The sequence below is a fragment of the Hemitrygon akajei genome, chromosome 10 (assembly GCF_048418815.1).
Source record: "Hemitrygon akajei chromosome 10, sHemAka1.3, whole genome shotgun sequence".
Lineage (NCBI taxonomy): Eukaryota > Metazoa > Chordata > Chondrichthyes > Myliobatiformes > Dasyatidae > Hemitrygon > Hemitrygon akajei.
Window position 1 is genome coordinate 25225457 of NC_133133.1, and position 17444 is coordinate 25242900.

General features: G+C 41.3%; 1 protein-coding gene across 1 annotated transcript in view; it reads left to right on the forward strand.

The window, feature by feature from the left end:
• The window catches only part of LOC140734232 (monocarboxylate transporter 8-like), an 81915-nt gene extending 64822 nt beyond the window's left edge, over window positions 1–17093 (forward strand). Inside the window, exons 3-6 of the mRNA XM_073057923.1 lie at window positions 158–599; window positions 4116–4259; window positions 6596–6824; window positions 7474–17093. Coding sequence (XP_072914024.1) covers window positions 158–599; window positions 4116–4259; window positions 6596–6824; window positions 7474–7700 — 1042 coding nt within the window. The 3' untranslated portion in view covers window positions 7701–17093. The remainder of the gene's footprint in view (window positions 1–157; window positions 600–4115; window positions 4260–6595; window positions 6825–7473) is intronic.
• Window positions 17094–17444: the final 351 nt, after the last annotated feature.

A 17444-nucleotide genomic window follows, 5' to 3' on the forward strand; every position in this document is an offset into this window, starting at 1 on the left:
TATCTATCTATCTATCTATCTATCTATCTATCTAAAATGAACTCCTTTGGAGTTTTGGGAAGGTTTTTGTGGGACATGTTACCAGAATAGAAGCAAGCCCCTTCCTCTAAGGAGAGCAGCCATCTGATGTAATGTACCTTTCCGTTGTCTCCAACAGGTCCCTGGAGCTGAGGTATTTCACCTACGGAATTCTCTTTGGATGCGGGTCGTCTTTTGCTTTCCAGCCATCATTAGTCATTCTTGGCCATTACTTCCGACGCCGTTTAGGCTTGGTGAATGGCGTGATGACGGCTGGAAGCAGTTTGTTTTCCAGCGTCATGCCTCTTTTCCTGAAGAAGATTGGTGACACCTTGGGTCTGGCTCACACCCTGCGGATTCTCAGCGCGTTCTTGTTCATACAGATCCTTCTATCCTTGACGTATAAGTCTCTGTTACCAAGCAATCCTGAAGAAGGGAGGACTAGCACAGAATTCTCAAACTTTTTCCAGCAGTACAGGAGATACCTAAATCTGAAAGTCTTCAGGAAAGTAACATACAGGGTTTGGGCCTTTGGAGTTGCCACGGCTGTCCTAGGTTACTTTGTGCCATATGTTCACTTGGTAAGTGCACCAAACCTGAAAGAGATTTTCTGTAATAAAGCGTAAAAACTATTCTGAATGGTTTTGTGCATGGAAAAGCCTCTATTGCTCTACTAAATCGGACTGACATGTTTATATACAAAGGTTGAATTAATTTTAAAGAATCCCGTGCACAGCAGAACAATGTCAATGTGGGTTTGTTTGCTGGGCAGTGATTATTGATTCATGGAATCAGAGCATTTGGCCCATCACGTTCATGCCAACCATATATCCATCCGTATTAATCCTATCTCCTTGCACTTGACCCATAGTCCTCTGTGCCGAGGCAGGCCAAGTGCTCACCTGGAAGCTCATTAATGCTGTTAGTGACTCTGCGTTCAACACTCCTTCGGGCAGCTTTTCCAGCTGCTTGCCATGTTCTAGGTGGATTAGGCCTCCCTCAGATCCTTCCCAAATCTCTTAACCCTTACCCTAAATCTATGTTTTACTCACCTCCTAAAAGAGGAAAGGGTTTCCTACAGACAGCTGAGTGATTTTTATCTCCGCTTCAAAATGACTGCAGTAGATTCAAAGCAAACGTATTAGTATAAAGGTGACTGTTTCTCAGGCTTAATGTCTTTGTTGGAAATGCAACCAATTGGACCCATAAGCTCAAAAATTAAAACGCACAAACTTAAATTCATGCATAGATGCTGTCTGGCCTCCTGAGTTCCAGCATTTTGTGCGTGTTGCTTGGATCTCCAGATTTGCAGATTTTCTTGAACTTGAATTAACGTGTGGCTAAAGGTATAACTCTGTGCTGGCGACTGTCAAACATTAGTGAATTCCGAAGCACTTTCACTGCTGTCTGAATAGTCACAGAAGGGAAGTCACTGTTATATTGAAAGTCAATAATCTGCAGGGGTACATGACCAATAGTACTAGTTGAGAGACAAAATGTTGATCAAGGGAACTCCTCTGCTCTTCTAGTAAAACCACGAGGTTTACCAGGAAGTTTGTGGATGAGACCATAAAACAAAGGAGCAGAACTAGGCCATTTGGCCCATCGAGTCTGCTGCTGTTAACTTCTCATCCACAGCATAGCACCTCTGGTGCGGCACCAAGATGTCAACAAACAATGTGTGTTCGCATATCAGATATGCAGGGTTTAAACTGTGCCACACAGACCAGTGTGACCACCAAGCAGTCTGTATAACGTGGAATTTTAAATTATATTGATCTGTAGCATATTATATTTAAAATATCCTTATCCTAAATACGCAAGTCCTGTACGTTGTTCCATCGGTCATTAGAATCACTTTAAAATCTTTAAATAAAATACAGGGAGAGAGATGGAAAACCTTTCTAGACTTTGGCTGTCTACCTGGTAAATGATTAGCAATTTTGGATGCATATGCATTTGAAGTGTTCAATTTTGACATGAACTTTAAAATGTGAGGCCGTCAAAACCCTTCAGACGAGCTTTTCCCTATTAACCAGGAATTCTCTAACTTGGGCTAACTTAGGCCCCCTCTGGTTTCAGTTTTTCCACAGCACATTGCAAGTTCAAACAAGTACAGACAAAACTTTGAGCTCAGCAATTCCAGCCCCTCTCTTCATTCCAGCATTTACTGTCGATTTTGTTCATTGTTTTTCAGATGAATTCTGATGGCTTTGATATTTATCAATGAAATACCACTCACTTGCATCCTGGTCTTTCACCCTTCTTGTCGTTGACTCGCTCCCTGATCTTCAACCCCCAACACCCAGAACATGCTCTCTTCTCACTGCTGCCATCAGGAAGGTGGTACAGGAGCCTCAAAACTCACACCACCAGTTTCAGGAACAGTTATTACCCCTCAACCATCAGGCTCTTGAATCAGAGGAGATAACTTCACTTAACTTCCCTTGCCCCATCATTAAAATGTTCCCAGATCCCAAGGACTCACTTTCAAGGACTCTTCATCTCGTGTTCTCGATATTTATTGCTTATTTATTTATTATTATTTATTTCTCTTTGTACTTACACACTTTGTTACCTTTTGCACACTGGTTGAACGTCCAAGTTGGTGCAGTCTTTCACTGGTTCAGTTATAGTTATTATTCCATTGATTTACTGAGTATTCCCACAAAAAAATTAATCTCAGGATTGTATATGGTGATATGTATGTACTTTGATAGTAAATTTACTTTGAGCCTTTGTGTTCCCTCTGTACCTCCTCTTCATTCGACTGTTTTTCCTGTTCTGATTGAGGATCTGAAGTGTTCACTTTGCTGCTCTCTCTACAGATGTTACCTTAACTGCTGGGTATTTTCACCTCCATTGTATAACAGAGAACAGTATGTTGTGCCGACCTTCTGACTGCCAAGATAAATCTAACGCTCCACTCCCACATAGCCCTCCATTTTTCTTTCATCCATTTATCTATCTAAAACTCTTAAATCACCCTAATGTATCTTCCTCTAGCACCACCCAGGACGGTGTGTTCCGTTCACTTACCACTGTCCATGTAAAATAAAGCCACCTCTGATATGCCCCCTACACTCTCCTCCAATCACCTCAAAATTATGCACTCTCATAATAGCCATTTCTGGCCCAGGAGAATGATGCTGACTGTCCACTCTTATCACTTTGTGCACCGCTAGTAAGTCTCCTCTCATCCCCCGCCAGTCCAAAGAGAAAAGCCCTAGATCGCTCATCATTTCCTCATAAGAAATGTTCACTAATTCAGACAGCATCCTGGTAAATCTCCTCTGCACCCTCTCTGAAGCTCCCACATCCTTCCTGTAATGAGGGAACCAGAACTCAACATAATACCCCAAGTTGTTCTAACTAGAGTTTTATAGAGCTGCATCATTACCTCATGGCTCTTGAACTCAACCACATGATTAACGAAGGCCGATACACCATATGTCAACTTTGAGGGATCTATGGATGTGGACCCCAATGTCCTCCGTGCCTCGACGCTGCTAAGCATCTCGCCATTCACCCTGTACTCTGCCTTCACGTTCGACCTTGCAATTTTTTATTAAACATAGGATACATTAGCCGACCGGTGGTGTAGTGGCATCCGCACCAGAGTTCGAGACAAGTGGTCCCGGGTTCGAATCCGGCCAGCCCTTTGCATGCTTTCTATCTGTGCTGGGTTGAGTGTCGAGCTAACAACTCGGCCTCGTGAGAAGCAGACAACTGCTAAAGAAACAGCAAGGTTGCTACCCAATGGAAAGGAACAGCCTCAAATTGAGACTGAATGTAGATGGAAGCGATTGATTCCTGAAGCACAATGTAAAATGGAAATGAATAGCTCATTTCATCTTCTCTACAGCTACTTATTGGACAATTTGCAGAAAGAGAATTACTATGACTATTAAGAGTACAGTAGTAGAGATTTTGGTGATACAGATTCCTGAAGAGATAAGGAATTCTATATTAGAAATGAAAAACCACCACATAGATCTGACCTAGATTCCATGGATAAAATAACCAGTCAGTTTGTTAGAGATTTGTAAGCAGCTTGAAATGTTATTTCTAATAACTAGCAAATGATTTGCCTACAGTTGAACCATGTAAGAAAAGAATTTGGGGAAACTGAGAGAAACTGGATACTGCTTGTCTGCATTGGAGCGTCATCGGGAGTCGGCCGCCTAGCCTTTGGACGGATTGGCGATTGCATCCCTGGACCAAGGAAGATCTACCTACAAGTAGGTCAATCCAGTCTAAATACTCAGCTTCTGAGAAGCAGGCTCTAAATTGCCTACTGTTCATTATTTTCCATTGTTTTGATTACCTCATGAAGGCTCTTTGCTCCTCCTGAAAAATTCCCCTGTTTAATCTCACAGTGCTGTTGAAACCACACATACAAAATGGCAGCAACAACTTTTCTTAAAACCAAAGATTACGATCAAGAGTCATATATAGGGCGTTCAGAGTTCTGGAGACATTTATAAATGCTCTTTTCATGATTAATTAGCAGGAACTGTGATAGTGCCGTTTAGGTTAGAGCAGTGGAAAATGTAGCTAGGCTTTCTTGCTTTGACGAGATATTCAGTGAGTCGTGCAAGAAGATAGGTTCGTGCAGGATCAGACCTGAGCCTCATATAGCTTGCCAGTGTTATTTTTTATCTACGAGGGGTGATTGATAAGTTTGTGGCCTAAGGTAGAAGGAGTCAATTTTAGAAAACCTAGCACATTTATTTTTCAACATAGTCCCCTCCTACATTTACACACTTAGTCCAGCGGTCGTGGAGCATACGGATCCTGGACCTCCAGAAAGTGTCCACAGATGGGTGATTGATACGTTTGTGGCCTAAGGTAAACGGAGATGAGTTATACAGCTCTCGTTACATGCACGTGCAGTTCAACTCTTTGATTATGCAGAAAGTTTGGTTAATAACTCATCTCCTTCTACCTTAGGCCATGAACTTATCAATCACCCTAATGAGTTATTAACTTTCTGCATAATCACTCAAAGAGTTGAACTGCACGTGCATGTAATGAGAGCTGTATAACTCACCTCCTTCTACCTTAGGCCACAAATTTATCAATCACGCCTGCTGTGGACACTTTCTGGAGGTCCAAGATCCGTATGCTCCATGACCGCTGGACTAAGTGTTTAAATGTAGGAGGGGACCATGTTGAAAAATAAATGTGCTAGGTTTTATAAAGTTGACTCCTTCTACCTTAGGCCATGAACTTATCAATCACCCCTCGTAGTTATTACTGTAATAAAGAGTGAATTAAAACTACTGAGAAACAATGAGAAGAAAACTCAGGCTGGTCACTGCAGGGCAGCATGGAAAAGTTCAGAAGAAGTTATTCAGATGGCAGTTCAGTGGATGATCTAATTGCTTCCATCCCTGCTTCTAGGCAGTACTAGCTTAAAACAAAATTATTTGCTGAGTGGCACACAAAATGGTGGAGAACTCAGTAGGTCAGCCAGGATCTATGGACGGGAATAAACAGTTGATTTTTCGAGCAGAGATGCTTCATCAGATTTTAGCCCGAAACAACATCAGCTGTTTATTTTCCTCCATAACATGTTGCTCAAGGTTTCCAGCATCTGTAGTTTCCTTTCCGTCTGTCATTTTTTAGTGGATAGACTTTTTTTGCCTCATGACTTTTTAACCCACTGTGCTTTTATTAGTACCATAGTTCTAGTTTAAGATGACTGTGGTGAAGCACAGCGACCACTTGCCCATAGTAAACAAAACTCTAAATTACAGTTAATCACACTTTTTCTCAGATACAATCACTGCAATCAATAGCCTGTAACTTCCCTTTAGGAGTTGAGCTTTTGAAATGCCCGTATGGTCTGGCTTTGAACTGAAGACTCAGAAGTGCAGGATGGCTGCAGCTTGGCATATACAGGCCGAATCGAGGCGTTTGGGCCCAGGCCCTGGAGTGGGGAACAAGCCAATGTTTGCCCATTGCTGGAGCGGAGTTGGAGGTGATTCAATTCAACAGAACAGAGGCGAGGCAGCAGGGCCCAGGCCCCAGAGCAAGGAATGGCCAGCTGTTTTAAACACCGGGCAGATCAAAGAGGTTGGGTATGGGCTGCATTGAGGTGGTGGGGCCCAGAGCCAAGAGTGTATGGTAGCGGCAGGGCCCAGGTCCAAGAGCAAGGAACGATCCGAGGTTTGGCCGATTTAAGCGATGGGCCAAATTGAAAAGGTCAGAGTGTCACGGCTGGTGGAGAGGGATGGGCCAGTGTTCAGCTCGCTACTCTGTAAGGTTTACTTGTTCCTGTGCTGAACTGAGTCTGTGGCCTGCAACTAACGGGCTCCTGGATCAGCTGCAGTGATGACCTGTGCTGTGAACTCACTTCCATGAGCCTCAGTTCTGAATGTGATTTGCTTACACCATTTGGTTTTTTTCCCCCTTCACTTTGGGAGTTTGACAGTATACTTTTTAAAAATGGATTCTATCGGGTGTCTTTGTTTTGTGGCTGCCTATAAGGAGATGAATCTCAAGGTTGTATAGGGCAGAAGCACTCTGATAATAGCTAGAACTTTAACAGTCTCCTGTTTCCCATTTGTAGGTGGCATCATTTTGGGTGCTGGGTATTATGTCCATCATGATACCACTCTGTAAAGTGTTTGAAGGCCTCATTGCTGTTTGTATTTTACTGGGGTTTTGTGACGGATGTTTCATCACCATTATGGCACCTATTGCCTTCGAACTGGTTGGACCTCAAGAGGCTTCACAGGCTATTGGCTACATTCTGGGTCTAATGGCCATTCCTATGACTGCAGGACCACCTATTGCAGGTCAGTAAGAAATGAAAGTGCAGACTTTATTTTGAACAAGATGGTTAATTTAGCTATAGAGCATGGAAGCAACTCTTCCTTGCTAACCAAGATGTGCATCTTATCTGGTCCCATTTGACCATGTTTGACCCATACCTCTTTAAGCCTTTCTGTCCTGATGTATTTTAAATGTTGTTATTGTATCTGCCCCAGCCACTTTCTCCAGCCACATATTACATACACAGACCACTCTTTTTCCTTTGCTTTCTATTGAATCTTTCCCTGGCCCTCCAGTTCTCCTCTTCGTTTTTCTATGCTGGCATACTAATCTAAACAATGCACAGTTGCACCTCCCAACCTTCCTAAAGAGCAGGAGGTCTGATAAATCCGCTTGCTTTGACTGAGCATGATTAAAAGCTTTTGGTGTGAGATTCCATTATAATGAAAATCAGCTTAGATCCATTCCTGTGATCAAGATGGAGCTCATGAGGAAACTGTTGTTGATATTAATATCCATAAACCTCCAATGCTCAGACATTCAGATTAGTACTTGGTTAAGCACTGTTGCAATTGGCTGTAATTTCCACATGGATTAGTGGCATTTAAGTTTAAACTTTGCTGGTGTTTAGTAAAGTGCACTCTTAACTTTTGATCTGTTTACTTCATACAGGGCTTTTAGAAGATTCCTTTGGCAACTATCACTTGGCTTTTTACTTGGCCGGAATTCCACCTATTGTCGGCGGAGTTGTTCTGTTCTTTGTCCCAATAATTCATTCTCGAATGATGAAAAGGCAAAAGAAAGAAGACCTCGCCGCTGACAAGATGTTGTTAGCTTCAGAAAATGCATTAACTGGGGAGATGCTTCCAGGAAACCCCAACCCAGAAACCTGTATGTAATCTCTAAAGTCAAGGCATACTACATTCCACAGTGGGATCAATGCCAGCACAGACTGTGATGTTTCCTTTTGGTATGTGTGCCTATTTTGAAATAATAGTTCTTCCACCCATATAATACTGAGTTCCCTTTCTAAAAATTCCACAAAGGCATTAGGATGAAAAGAATTTTTTAAACTTTGCGGGAAGTTCTCAGAATATGAGGCTTAAGATGTCTCTGGCTGCTTTTTAAACACAGTGTTGGTTTTAATCTCCGCCCAGGAGCAATGACAGCATTTTATTGTGGTATTTTGTTAGGACTAATCTGATCAAGTGCACTGTATAGAACTGAAATTACAGGAACATTACAGAATAGGGGGCATCTGTTAAGTCGGTGCTGTCTCTGCAAAAGTAATCCAGCTGGTTTCAATGGATTTCTTCTAAAATTCAGGATATGTGGCCACCAGCTTCTCAATGTCCTTCCTTGTTCCTTTTTGTGATTGGGTTTAAGTCGAGAACAGATTGATTGCTGGTCATGAGTTGCTTTTCCTTCTCGGCCCCCATGTCGGGGAAAGAGCAACGATATGTTAAAAACAGACAGACAAATCATTTCCAATTTGAGGGTGACCTTTCCCTGATTAAGCTCTGAGCAAGGCTTACACCAGACAACCAATGTCAGGTGGTCACCCTGCATGACCTAACTGCTACTGCCCTGATTTGCCCCCCACACAAAATCATTTGACTTACCTCGGCATCTGCTGTTCCTTATCGTGAACCACCGCGGCTTCCTAAATTTCCGTTACTGTCATGCAGAAAAATAAGAGACTATCCAACATCTTCCTTATTCTGTGGCAAAGTATTTTCAGTAGACCACGGCCCCATCATACAGTGGTAATTTGCAATTAATGGTGTGTGGGAAGATTACCCCACACCTCAGTACTGCATCCACTAAGGCTCAAGTGCCCACTGTGAGCAAATAATAACAGAATGAGCACTTGGTCAAGCAATCGGTTACCACTTGAGCTCCCGTGTCCCAGTTTCACAGAATGCAGTGAAGAGTGCATTAAATGTCTTCTCTTGGGAGACCATATGAGTACAGCATCGGAGGCCATTCTGCCCAGTTGAGACCAAGCCAGCACTCCTATTTATCCCATTCCTCCGCATTTTTTCCTGTCTCATTTGTTTATCAACTGGGACATCACAAGAGAAAGCCGATGGAGGTGAGGAAAGGCGCAATACTGGCTGCAGTCACCTGAAAGATTGTGAGAGGGAAAGGGATGGGGCAAGGTAAGGATTATAGGAGTCATAAAAAGGGAGGTAGGTATAGCAGATATTGGTGCTTATCACTACTCCACATCCTTAGACTAACAAACGCCTGTCTGAGGATACCAAGTGATGACATGCAGATGGAGTTAAAGTGCAAAGGAGCCGTGATCTAACAAAGTGGTGGCCAATTTGGAGGATTTGAATGGACTCCTGTTCCTAGGTTCACTGTGTGTATAAGCATCGATTCAGAAGGAGGCACATTCATATCAACCTACAAGTCATTTCTGAGATGTTAATAAGTTAAACACAGTAAAACAATCTAATACCTTAGTTGGAAAAGGACAGTGGAATGTTGAGCAAAATTGTTGTTTGCGCAGTTAGCATGGGATGTGCAGAATTACATGACAGAAGCATAATCTCCTGACTATTCAATTCAATTCACCCAGCAAGAAACAATCTGATTCTGTTAGACTTATTAGTTGCTATATCTACATGCAAACCTTTTTCAAATTCTGCACTAGGACTCAGAGCTTTACAAACTTGCCCCATTTAAGTACTTTTGTTTTTCCAAAATGAACCATTTCCTCTTTCTTACCTATCCATGTGTCATCAAGCAAATTTAGCGTCTGAATTTTTGGTGCTTTCTTCCACATCATGTATATAAAATGCAAAAAATTATACTCCAGCATTGATGGCACATTGGTTACATCTTTCCAACGAGAAAAGGATTGATTTTAGCCTACCTTCTGTTGTTGGCCATTTTATCTGCTGTCCATGCCATTGCATCAGCTTTTATTTTTCAGAATAACATTTATTTTAAATTTAGTACATTTGATGCCTCTGGGCAGCTAGTAGAGCCAACATCTTTCCTTATCCTTGACACTTATTTCATCAAAGAACTCTAATAAAATGGTTTTACACAAACCATGTTGTCTTAGCCTGATTTACCGTCGTGCCCCCTTCCGAAGTTTTTAGTAGTAGCTTCTAACATTTTTCCCCACAATATATGTTAAGCTAACTGGCCTGCAGATTCCTGCTTTTCAGTTAAAGGAATTAGTATTGCTATTTTCCAATTTAATAGAATGGTCTCTGAATCTAAAGGAAATTTGGAAAATTAAAAATGAATGCATTAACTCTCTCACTAACCACTTTCTAGGAGCTTGAAATGAAGTCTGTGAAGATGCTGAGACTTAATTTAGTACAGTTGCTCTGTTGACTGGAGTCTTCCTGGGCTGCTGCTTCCTTCCGACCAGTTCCCAGTTGACTGCTATTTCTGGGATGTTACTTGAACCTTACTATATTGAAACTAATGTTAAATTCATTTGTCATCTCCTTAATTTTCATTATTAATTCACCTGACTTGCTCCTAGACAACCAATTAGATTTATTAACTCTTTACAAGATTGGCTGACTGGCAGGAGGCAAAGGGTGGGAATGAAGGGGGTCTTTTTCTGATTGGCTGCTGATGACTAGTGGTGTTCCGCAGAGGTCAGAGTTGTGAATACTGTTTTTCACCTTATACATCAATGATTTAAATGACAGCATTGATGGCTTTATCACCAAGATTGTGGATGATGTGACGGTATATGGAGGAAGCAAGGAGTCGACAGAAGGATTTGGACAGATTGAGAATATTGTCAAAGAAATGGCAGATGGAATACAGTGAGTGGAAGTGTATGGTAATGCTATTTGGTAGAAGGAATAAAGGAGTAGACTATTTTCTAAATGAGGAGAAAATTCAGAAATCAGGGGTTCAAAGTTAAATAATCAAGGTAAATTTATAACTAAAGTACGTAAGTATCATGATATACAAACCTGAGCTTTGTTTTCTTGCGAGCATACGCAATCAATTCAAGAAACACTGCACTTAACAGGACAAATAGCCAATCTGCAAAGATCAACAAACCATGCAAATACAAAAAAGAAAGATACTAAATAAATAAACAATAAATATCGAGAACATGAGATGCAGAACCCTTGAATGTGAGTCCATAGGTTGTGGGAAGTGTTCAGTGATGGGGTGACTGAAGTTATCCCCTTTGGTTTGAGAGCCTGATGGTCAAGGAGTAATAACTGTTTCTGAACCTGGTGGAATAGGTCCTGATGGCAGCAATGAGAAGACAGCATGGCCTAGATGGTGGTGGTCCTTGATGATGGATGCTGCTTTCCAGCAGCAGTGTTTCGTGTAGACGTGCTTAATAGGGGGAGAAGAGGAGGGCTGTACCCATGACGGACTGGGCCATATCCACTACTTTTTGTAGGATTTTCAGCTCAAGGGCGTTGGTGTTTCCATACCAGGCCATGATGCAACCAGTCAATATACTGTCCACCACACATCATGGATGTCATGCTGAATCTTCACAAACTTCTCAGAAGTAGAGGCTCAGTTGTAATTGGACTTACGTGCTGGGCCTAGGACAAATCCTCTGAAATAATGTCACTGAGGGACTAAAGGTTGCTGTTCCTCTCCACCCCTGATCCTTCGATGAGGAGTGGGCCCTGGGCCTCTGATTTCCTCCTCCTGAACTCAATAAGCAGCTCCTGGATCTTGCTGACATTGAGTGAGAGGTTGTTGTTGGCACCACTCAGCCAGATTCTCACTCTCCCTCCTGTGTGCTGATCCATCACCACCTTTGATTCAGCCAGTAGCGGTGGTGTCATCAGCAAAGTTGAATGTGGCATTGTATCCGTACATAGGCTCATATTCATAAGTATAAAGAAAGTAGTTTGGGGCTATGCAGACAGCCTTGTGGTTCATCTTTGCTGATGGAGATTATGGGATCTTGCGAACTGACTCGGGTCTGCAAATGAGGAAATCGAGGATCCAGTTACACAAGGAGGTATTGAGGCGAAGGTCTTGAAGATTATTGATTAGTTTTGAGGGGATGATATTGATGAATGCCAAGCTGTAGCCAATAAAGAGCATCTTGATGTATGGAATCTTTGCTGTCCAGATGTGCCAGGGTTGAGTAAGAGCCAATGAGATGGCATCTGCTGTGGACCTGATGAGCCGGTAGGCAAATTGGAGGGGATCCAAGTTATTCCTCAGGCAGGAGTTGATATGTTTCATCACAGTGGATGTAAGTCCTACTGAATGATAGTCATTGAGGCAGGTAACCACATTTTTTAAAGGTACTGGTAAAATTGAGGCCTGCTTGAAGCAGGTGGGTATCTCAGACTGCCGAAGTGAGAGGTTAAAGATATCGGTCAACACTCCAAATAGTTGATCAACATAGCTCTTTAGTACCAGGCCAGGTACCCCATCTGGGCTGGAGGCATTCGGTGAGTTCACCCTCCTGGATGCTCTCACATTGGCCTCAAGAGACTGAAATCACAGGAGCATTAGAGCTTTGGTTCATGAAGGTTCCTCCACTTCGACAGTCAAAGTGAGCATAGAAGGGATTGAGCTCATCTGGGAGCAATGCCTTGTTGTCACCGATGTCGCTCGACTTCACTTTGTAGGAGTCGACAGTATTCAAGCCTGTCACAGCTGTCGAGCATCCGTCAGTTATTTAAGTTTGGTCCAGAATTGCCACTTTACCTGTGAGATGGCTTTCCAGAAATCATACCTGGACCTTACTAAGTCGCCGGTCCTGAATGCCAGTGATCTGGCCCTCAGCAGATTGTGGATCACATGATTCATCCAGGGCTTCTGGTTGTGGAAGACTTTGAATGATTTTGTGGTACACACTCGTCGACAACATATACAGTGGCATGCAAAAGTTCGGGCACCCCGGTCAAAATTTCTGTTACTGTGAATAGTTAAGTGAGTAGATGAACTGATCTCCAAAAACCATAAAGTTAAAGATGAAACATTCTTTTCAACATGTTAAGTGTATTATTTTTGTTTTGTACAATTTTAGAGTGGGGAAAAAAGGAAAGGAGCACCGTGCAAAAGTTTGGGCACCCCAAGAGATTTGAGCTCTCAGATAACTTTTACCAAGGTCTCAGACCTTAACTAGCTCATTAGGGCTATGGCTTGTTCACAGTCATTGTTAGGAAAGGCCAGGTGATGCAAATTTCAAAGCTTTATAAATACTCTGACTCTTCAAACCTTGTCCCAACAATCAGCAGCCATGGGCTACCCTAAGCAGCTGCCTAGCACTCTGAAAGTTAAAACAAATGATGCCCACAAAGCAGGAGAAGGCTATAAGAAGATAGCAAAGCGATTTCAGGTAGCCATTTCCTCAGTTTGTAATGTAATTAAGAAATGGCAGTTAACAGGAACGGTGGAGGTCAAGTTGAGGTCTGGAAGACCAAGAAAACTTTCTGAGAGAACTGCTGGTAGGATTGCTAGAAAGGCAAATCAAAACCCCCGTTTGACTGCAAAAGACCTTCAGGAAGATTTAGCGGACTCTGGAGTGGGGGTGCACTGTTCGACTGTGCAGTGACACCTGCACAAATATGATCTTCATGGAAGAGTCATCAGAAGAAAACCTTTCCTGCGTCCTCACCACAAAATTCAGCGTCAGAAGTTTGCAAAGGAACATCTAAACAAGCCTGATGTGTTTTGGAAACAAGTCCTGTGGACTGATGAAGTGAAAATAGAACTTTTTGGCCACAATGAGCAGTAAGTAGAACAGTCGGCACTTAATTGTTCGATGTTCGGAGGAACAGGAGAGCGACCAAACCACCACGCCTGAGCACCAGAGGAGACCCCACCCTTTGCCTTCTCAACTCGGCAGTCAGTCCATCCAGTGTATCAAGAAGCCTTTGGGTCTTACCAACTTATCTGGCATCTTTCCTGGCTCTGGGCTTGTACTCACTGGAGTTTAGAAGAATAAGGGGGAATCTCATTGAAACCTGTCAAATATTGAAATGTCTGGATACAACAGATATGGAGAGGATGTTTCCTTTTGTGGGAGAATAGAACTAGAGGCATAACCTCAAAATAGAGGATATGTCCCATGAGAATAGAGATAAAGTGGAGGCAATCTTTAGCCAGAAGATGGTGAATCTGTGGAATTCATTGCTACAGATGGTTGTGGAGGCCAAGTCATTGAGTGTATTTAAAGCAGGGGTTGATAGGCTCTTGATTATTCAGGGCATCAAAGTTTTTGGGGAGAATGCAGGAGACTGATAATAAATCAGCCATGATGGAATAGCAGAGCAGACTTTATGGTCTATGACCTTTTAATTATCAATATGAACATTATTTTTATATACTTCTGGCTTTTTTTCTTATTAATCTTTTGGTCACTCTTTACTTTTTTTATATTCTGTCCAAGTTATATTCTTTAACTTGCCATCCATCATTGAGCAATTATATTCTTTTCAAGTGTGATACTATTTTCAACTTTGTTAGTTAATCGTGAAAATTTCCCTTGAAAGTTTACATTCTTATTGGACTGTACAGTACCTGTACTGTGTAGTCTGACTGATTCCTGTATCTAACTTGCTGGTTCACTCAGCTCTACTTTCAGGTCCTTATAATGTCCCTTACTAAAGTTTAAAATCTCTCTCCCTCCCTCTCTCTCTCTGCTTGCCTCTCCATCTCTCTCTCCCTCTCACCCTCTCTCTCCCAGACACACACAAAATATAACATTCAAATATATTCTGGCTGTCTTCACAGTGAGGTTACTAAGCAATGCGATGCACTGGACAGTTTCACGTCTACACTGCCCTCAAACTAGCCCTGGAATACACTTTTCTAAAGAACTATCTCAGAATGCTGAATTTCTGGCCAGACTACTTTTGCCTGATATGTTTTCCCTATGTAGATTAAAATGTCTCATGATAATTACAGTATCTTTGTGACAAGTTTCCACTTTTCCCCTTTACATTTCCATTGATTCTTTGTTTATATGTGGGAGGGAGGGAAGGATTCGATTGATCTTAGAAAAAAGTTAAGAGGTTGGCTCAACATTGTGGACCAAAGTACAAAGTTGCAACTGAAATAATGAAGTTTCATTGTGAAATAATGGATGTTTAAGCTGACTTGCATTTAGTTATTTAATATTGCATTTGCACAAAATGTTAACATAATATTAACCCAGTTACTGGCAACAGTTAAATCCTGGCTTCCTCTCAAATCCAAGGTTATTTACAACTTGCTGGTCTTGGCTAATCTCTTTGATCTCACTGACACCCTAACTTGATTCCTACTTGGGACGTGGAATATGTTTTTCTCAATTTTGTGGAGCAAGGTTAGAGACAGTTCACTTTAGGGAGGCTTTGAAAAGCAAAAATAAAGTGATCAGTTTACTCCTTCTTGAATACGTACAGATTTGAGATGGTAAAAGCTTTTTACAAGCTCTGAGTCTAGAGCACCTGAAGTGCCAAGTACAATTGTGAGTGAAATATTTAAAGCTACGTAACTTTTTGGCATGAATTGGAGCTTCCATGTGAGCATCCTCTATCGAAATGATAGCCTTAGATGTCAGGTTTTGGTGTCAGCAAGCATCCAGTACAAATCAAAGTCTGGTGGGACTGGGTGCCTAATGCCAGAGGATGTTATTCGTAATCATTTACAGTATATATTGCATTACTGTTCCTCACTGTGCTTTTCGGAGGCTCGCATTATCATACGTTTTGATTTCTGAGTACCTCAATTCTAACCAATCATTAATATTTATAGGAGCAGTCCAACTCAATTTGAGCTACGCTTAAGTGTTACAGAACACCGAGAAGGGTTCTTAGTTCTGTCACCAACTCAAAAGGCACATATTTTAAGCTTTATTTTTTAATTCAATTTAATGCTGTAACAAGCCGCATTTCTATTGTAGAGGGGGAAAGGAATAAAAGAATCATTATTCCTTTTCAGATGAGGAGCAGCCAGCTGACATAATTCCAGTCTAAACAAGTGTAGTCAGTTGCTGGGAAACTGCTTTAAGTGGTGCTCACTTAGTTCGAACAGAAAGTCAAATTTATTATCAAAGGACTTGTGTGTCACCATTACTGCCTAGAGATTCATTTGCTTGCAGGCATTTATGGAAAAATAAACAAATACAATAGAATTTCTGAAAACTATACATGACAAACAACCAATGTGTAAAAGACAAATTGTGCAAATTTTAAAAAATAATACTGAGAACATGAGTTGTAGAGTTCTGAACACAGATTTATATTTACAAGATTCACTCTGGAATCTTAGTGTAAAGTTCCATTTTAGTGTGGTACATTCTCTTATTTTTTAACCAGCTTGCCTTAAATGGCAAAGTGTTTTACACTTTGCAAACCATGCTGCCCTGGATTTTGTAGTTAAGGGTCATAGCAGCTGAATTTGAGCTGACCCCGGAGAAAGCTCCGGACAAAGTTCTAAAAGTCTCTGATGTACATTTCCCATCTTAGACATTGCTGGGCATCACACTGGTAGTGGGATCTCTGATGGCCAGCAATTGTGAAGTCATCAAACTCACACAACAGCCAATCACATTGAAGAATTCTCACCAGAGAGATGGCAGAGCAGAATTTGTGTCTTTGTACATCTTAAAGCTCTCACATCATGCAACAAAGCACAATATCTTCAAGAAAATATACAATACAAAAAGACTGTAAATACCTTAAGTTTAAAACAGATCAGATTTTTGCAGTTTGGACTGGAGGAAGTCAATCTGTGGAAGAGCAAGGGTTCGGTGAAATTAACTGATGGGTTTCTCTGTTCAACTCTGCTTTTGTGTACGTCTGACATTCTTACCATAACAACCACAAAATTATTTAAAAACTATCACTGTGCAGGCTAACTGTTACACTGAAGTACTTAGGACAGTTAATTAAAATGTATACCAGCATTTCAACACGTCTTTTATTAAAAAACTTGATTTAACTGTCAAAATACTACCTGTTCTGGGTATCAGCAGTGACAGACATTTTTAACATCAGTAGTTACACATTAAAAGAAGTAACACATATGTTGGGCCCTAATTGTACCTGGATTCTAAAGCAGCATAGCAGTCCGAGGATAAACTGAGGAATGTAAAATGCAGAATGGTCAAACATTGATCTTCTAACATCCAACATTCACTTGACAAAGTGAACATGTCAAGTCTAATACATATCAAAGCAGTTTACTGTTGTAAATGTCACTTTCATCATTCATGTTGAAAATTCACTAGTATTTGTACTAAGCACACGTCACGTTGCCAAGCGATGTGTTGAATTAATGTGAGAACATGTTTGTTAAAAAAAATAAAGTATGAATTAAACTAAGAATGTTGATTTATTTTTAGATGTGTGCAACAAATTTTCACACACTTATATCAACTATAAATGGCTGTAGAAAATTAAAAGGCTAATTACAAAGAGTGGAGATCCAAATTAATGGGAAGGAGAGACAAGGAAGGGTTAATGTGATGTACTACTCAACAGCAGGACAGTCAATGATGGGGAAACAATCCACTTTCACCAGATTGTTCCCCCATGTAATATGCCCAGGATCTTGGACTGCGGCATAGGAATTCTCCATTTTAGCATTTAATAGTTCTTCCCCTTATGATTTACCCAGAATTAACTCTATTCCTTGGTAAGTATCTGATAGGCTCCATAGAATCCTTCCTTTTGGCT